We start from the raw sequence: 6,025 nt of genomic DNA, 5'->3' as shown, positions 1-6,025 counted from the left end.
AACTAAATGACGTGTCTGTTCTGTGGTTAAACACATTAATAGGAGTCTATGGTTCAGTCTCTAGTTACAAGTCTTCTTCAACACATGATGTACATTTTGTACGTTATGGTCCGTTTTCAGTCACACAGACCTTAAAGCACTGGATGTGTTGGGGGCGTGGTTAAGGTGTGATTGACAGCTGACCACACCCCCTCTCCTGGGCAGAATACAAAGAAAATGTGTTTTATTGACTAGTTTTAGTTGTGTTGTGATTTAGTTTAAGTCTCAGCTGTAATTTTAGTCTCAGGTGTAGTTTTAATCTCTGTAGTTGTAGTTTTAGTCTCAGGTGTAGTTTTAATCTCTGTTGTCATAGTTTTAGTCTCAGGTGTAGTTTTAATCTTTGTAGTTGTAGTTTTAATCTTTGTAGTTGTAGTTTTAATCTTTGTAGTCGTAGTTTTAGTCTCAACTGTAGTTTTAATCTCTGTAGTTGTAGTTTTAATCTTTGTAGTTGTAGTTTTAGTCTCAGGTGTAGTTTTAATCTCTGTAGTCGTAGTTTTAGTCTCAGGTGTAGTTTTATTCTCTGTAGTTGTAGTTTTAGTCTCAGGTGTAGTTGTAGTTTTAATCTTTGTAGTTGTAGTTTTATTCTCTGTAGTTGTAGTTTTAGTCTCTGTAGTCGTAGTTTTAGTCTCAGTTGTAGTAGTTGTAGTTTTAGTCCCAGGTGTAGTTTTAATCTCTGTAGTTGTAGTTTTAGTCTCAGGTGTAGTTTTAATCTCTGTAGTCGTAGTTTTAGTCTCAACTGTAGTTTTATTCTCTGTAGTCGTAGTTTTAGTCTCAACTGTAGTTTTATTCTCTGTAGTTGTAGTTTTATTCTCTGTAGTTGTAGTTTTAGTCTCAACTTTAGTTTTATTCTCTGTAGTAATGTGGTTTATTCTCTGTAGTCATAGTTTTAGTCTCAGGTGTAGTTTTAATCTCTGTAGTTGTAGTTTTATTCTCTGTAGTCGTAGTTTTAGTCTCAACTGTAGTTTTATTCTCTGTAGTTGTAGTTTTAGTCTGAGGTGTAGTTGCAGTAGATGATTTTAAGATTCAGTCAAGAAAACAACTTTGAGTTTCTCAGAGGACATTCAGTGAAAAGCACGTCTTCGTCTCCACTCGAGTCTGAACTCGACGTGTCGACCTCCATGTCAGTTATGTGAGGTGGAGGTTGTGGCTCAGCTCCGACCTGCTGCAGGTCCGTCTGGTATTCGTGAGCCTCGGGCCTCAGACCAGCTGGTCGTCTTCAACCGGCTGCTGATGCATGTTGGGACATTTCCACAGTCTGTGGCTCCTCTGGATATTCTTCTTCGTTTGTTGGTTGTTTGATGGATTATCATCATGAATCCTTTCACGGTTTTCACACGTTTTATAGACCAATCGATGAACTGATCAATCGGCTGATTGATCCACAAGTGGTCATCGCACTCGCCGCCCTTGTTCTCTCCGTCTCCAGATGACGTTCTCTGATTGGCTCGGTGGTTTTCCAGCTCCAGATCTGAACTGTCCTAAAGATGAAAGTCCCTTTACAGGCTCGTGTTCTGTTCGTAGGTTCTTTAAAACACGCACATGTTTGTACATGTGGACCCGTTGGCCGACAGCTTCCAGCGCCGCTCGTCGGAACCAGATGTTCTTCCTTTTGACTTCTGAGCTTCTTAATGAGGAACGCGGAGGAGAACGAGGAGCAGCTGGGATTCAAAGCGTTAACGCTCGGGGAACCTGCGGCTTCACGGAGCCGCCTCCCGCAGCTCTGCAGGGTTTTTACATGTTCCTCACATCTGGGGTCCGGAGGGGCCCCCACATGCCTGGAGAGACTGGGGGGGGGGACAGGCGTCTGCATGTCTGCCGCGAGGACGGACGCTTAAATAGCTGGACGTCCAGCTGCCGCTCTCACTTCCCGACTCGTCTGCAGGTGGAGGACGTCGACATGGTCCCACTGAGGCTGCTCGGCTTCGGCTGTGAGTATCTGAGTCCACCAGCGGCCGCAGCTGGTTCCACCTCCGACTCTCTCATGCTTTTTTAAATCAGCCGCTTGTATAATAATGTATGAATGTCAGAAAAGCATAAACAGGAAGCGTTGACCTTCTCACCGCTGGAAAACTGCGAGGGACAAAAACTTGACAAAGGAAAATCTTTGTTTTGCTTCTCTGTGTTTTAACTCACTGATTCTCAAACTTGACGACGTTTCATAACATTTTTACAAGATTTGAGCTGCTAGATCTTTTTTTCTAACTCTTTAATATAATAATAATAATTTATATAGCACTTTTTTAAAAACTGTTTCAAAGTGCTGACACTGTTTTCGTTCGTTAACAGGGAAAAAAACTTCAAACAGACAAAAGAAAATAAGTATAAACGTCATAATTAAAAAGTTATTAAAAGCAGATTTCTACATGTATGTTCTGAGCAGGGATTTGAACACGTCTGATCTCGTAACAGCAAACGTCACATTTTGTTTTTTTCAGCCGAGACTTTGGGACTTTATTCTGGTTGAGAAAAAATTTAAATAGGTATTTTTACAGTGTATGTGAGAGCTGAAGGTTTTCTCATATTTAACTTCCAGTTTTTACAAAAGTGATGATGATGATGATGATGATGATGATTGTGTTTCCAGTGCTCGCTGCCGCTTGGTGCTTCACTCGAGCTGCTGGTGAGTGACAGGAGATGCGACTTACTGAATATAAAAATGTAAAACATATATATTGATCGTTGATAGTAGAGCGGTTTTCAAGATCACTTCAACAGCTCAATGATTGGACCCTTATGAAAAAGTACTGTTTATATTATTTAAATCTTAACTGTCAATCACTATTATTATTTTGTCATATATTTTCTATATTATTATTATTATATTTTTTATTATTATTCATATCACATCGCTTCTCTGCACTTATCGACGAATAATGTTTGTATTTTCTGAACAAACTTTGGTCACGACATGTTGTAGAAAGCAGATGAGTAAAATCACAAAATGATGACGATGATGATGATGATGATGATGATGTCATTTCCTGAACTCTGACCTGTGTGTGTGTGTGTGTGAACAGAAGGTGAGGTCATCTACGCGTGTCACAACGACACCGCTGAGATGTCGTGTGGTGAGAAAACACAGAAATATATTTTTCTGTACTTTTCTTTTCTTCATTTTACAACTTTGTTCTTTTTTTCCAACCTATCAAAGTTGTGGTGCACTTCAGCCTCCTGTGGCCAGAACGAGTATTACACATTTAAACACCTGTTTTTACACACATAAAAAAGAAATCACTTCTCTTGCCTGTCGGGTCTTCCGTTGAAAAAAACACAATTTGTAAAAAACATTAGTGTCCAATGATTGACAGATGAAATGTAGTCCTAACTCTGTGACTCCTCCCCCCAGACATCGGCAGTAAGATCAACCTGGAGCACATCCTGTACAAGGTGGGCGTGGGGACGAGGTGCGGCGAGGGGAAGCGTCACCCCGACGACGGGCCCGACACCTTCTGCTCCTTCCCCTGGGCCGAGATGGTCGTGGAGGATCTGTAAGAAGTGTAGAATCTCTAACGGCAGCCGCTGTGTCCCAGCTCCTGCAGATACAGTCACAGTCTGGTTCATGTTCTCACGACTTGTCCGGGTTCGATCATTAGCACAAAAACTAAATCTGCTTCCTTGGATTCAAAAGTCAAAGCTACTCAAAGTCTGTGAGCTTTTTAAACTAAACGGTCGACTGCGACTCCCAGGGTGCATTTGGGCGAGAAACCTCCAATCGCAGAGCCTCAACAGTTTGAATCACAGCTGACGAGTTGACTGGCTTCTCCATAGCAACAGCAGCTGAGGCTCATGTAGTCACGGTTACATCATCCAGGTCTTTGATTGAGGAGTTTCACTTTATTTCACAGCTCATCTTTTATTAATTGGAACTCTCCAGATGATTTCCTGAAATGATCTGAATAGACGAAACGTTATACATGTGCTTGATAATCAACGGATTAATAATTGACTCTATTAATTTATGCTGCTTATCAGTCGAACCTGTAGTTTTCAGTTTTGATCTGATGATGAGCTTCTCTTCATATTTCTTTACCTCGTGTGCATAGAAAATAAAGTCACAAATTTTTCTGCAGAGCTTAATAGGTTTTATCATTGTTTATATTTCTTGGAAACTCAAGACAGTGATATGAAAAACATTGAGACAATGTCGTCAAAAAGTTGAAAAATTACCATTTTACCTTTTTTTTTACTGTGTTGATTAGACCTGTCACTGATTTGCACAGATGACAAAATAAAAATAACAGGTGATCGTCAAATGTGAATATAATTTCCACTAAGTTGGAGACACGCCCACGGTGCCCAGCGGCTCGTCTCATTGGTCGCGACTGTTTCCTCTGTTGGTTTCTGCAGCTGTGGGAACAAGCGCTCCTGTCAGGTCCCGGTCACCGAGCTGGTGTTCGGTGAATACGAGTGTCAGGAGCAGACGCGCTACCTGGAGGTGTCCTACACCTGCGTGGCCCCGCCCCCTCCTCCACCGCCCCCACCTCCGCCCAAACCCGACTGTACGTACGAACACACACGTCGCACACTGACACGATCACAGACTGTACGCAACGATGGACCACGTGACGAAAGTGAAGCCAAAACCTCAGGATCGCCCCCTGGTGGCTGGCTGCAGTATAGGTCACCCATCGTCTTTATATACAGTCATTTATTGTCCTTGTATATAAAGAAGATCAGTGACTCTTAGCGCCCCCTGGTGTCACATCTTCACACCAACACATTCAAAGATCCTCACGCTCGTCGCTCTTCATGTTTTCTCTGCAGGTGAAGAGGATCCAGCTGCCGAGGCCTGAAGCTTTTAAAACTTTATTGTTCGTCACGGTGGACAGAAGTTAGTACGAAGAGCCCGTCAGCTCCACGTCCAACACCAGACGAACCAGAACCAGAACCAGAACCTGAACCTGAACCTGAACCTGAACCTGAACCAGGTGTCGGCGCTGCAGCCGTGTTACCTCAGAGTTTAGATGTTAGAACACACGATTCTCTCAGACTGTCCTGTTTGAATTAAAATAAATGACTCATGTGAATCACTTCCTGTTTTCTTCTTCTCTCCGAGATGTGATGGTAGATTAAAAATGATAATAAATCAAGCGAGCGTCTCCAGGCTCCCTTCCAGCACATTGTACCACATGACCTTCACCAGCAGGGGGAGCATGTTCGAGACCTGGGAATAATTCATGGATCACAGATGAAAACAATCAGACACGTTCAGTGACGGATCCTGTGACGAGAGATTTGGTGCAGATCTGAATAAAAGTCCAGATTTATAGTTATTTATAGTTTTGTTACATCTCATTGTTAAACCCACTTTGATAACTATTATTAGGATTAAAGTTTATTGTCAAACTAAAGACTGACATGTCCTCCACCAGGTGGCGCTGTCGTTCCCGCCCACTGGCTTCATTAACACTCTTACACTATCTATTTATGTTCTGTAGAGTCACATTGCGTAAAATAATATTCAATTATAATCTAATCTTCACCATTTTAAGAAGAAAATATGACTTTTACATTTTAAAAAAAAATTCAAAGTTAAGTTTTCTTCTTAAAATGGTAAAATTACAGATTATTATTTACTTATTTTTATTTCATTTAAATTATTGTTTTTATTTTATTGTCCGGAGGGCGGCGCTGTCACACACCTGAGCCCCTCCATCATTCTGCAATGTGTTCACTTCCTGAGATGAAATTATCAGTTTATCAAACAACAACAAGAAAAAATTAAGAAAAGAATGGAAACTAAATATGTTTAATATTTGTTTGTATCCCATAAAATTACTGAAGTGAACAGATTATAATTGTATATTATTATGTGTAATGTAACTAATGAAGCCTGTGGGAGGGAACGACAGCGCCACCTGGTGGAGGACATGTCAGTCTTTAGTTTGACAATAAACGTTAAAACTTATAATAAAGTTTATATATATAACACTTTGTTTTTTAATGCACTAGTTCTCAAATGAACTTTGTCTGTATTTCACGTGTC

General features: G+C 41.0%; 1 protein-coding gene across 1 annotated transcript; it reads left to right on the top strand.

The window, feature by feature from the left end:
* The first annotated feature begins 1,675 nt into the window (after positions 1 to 1,675).
* Positions 1,676 to 5,069, top strand: LOC118313858. Its single transcript, XM_035639811.2, has 6 exons — positions 1,676 to 1,967; positions 2,624 to 2,659; positions 3,057 to 3,107; positions 3,386 to 3,527; positions 4,387 to 4,538; positions 4,804 to 5,069. Exons 1-6 carry the CDS (start codon positions 1,775 to 1,777, stop codon positions 4,830 to 4,832), a joined length of 603 nt encoding a protein of 200 aa, XP_035495704.2. The 5' UTR covers positions 1,676 to 1,774; the 3' UTR covers positions 4,833 to 5,069.
* The last annotated feature ends 956 nt before the right edge of the window (positions 5,070 to 6,025 follow it).

Source organism: Scophthalmus maximus, chromosome 19, assembly GCF_022379125.1.
Source record: "Scophthalmus maximus strain ysfricsl-2021 chromosome 19, ASM2237912v1, whole genome shotgun sequence".
Lineage (NCBI taxonomy): Eukaryota > Metazoa > Chordata > Actinopteri > Pleuronectiformes > Scophthalmidae > Scophthalmus > Scophthalmus maximus.
Note: the sequence above shows the minus strand (reverse complement) of the source record. Positions and strands in the feature narration are given on the sequence as shown.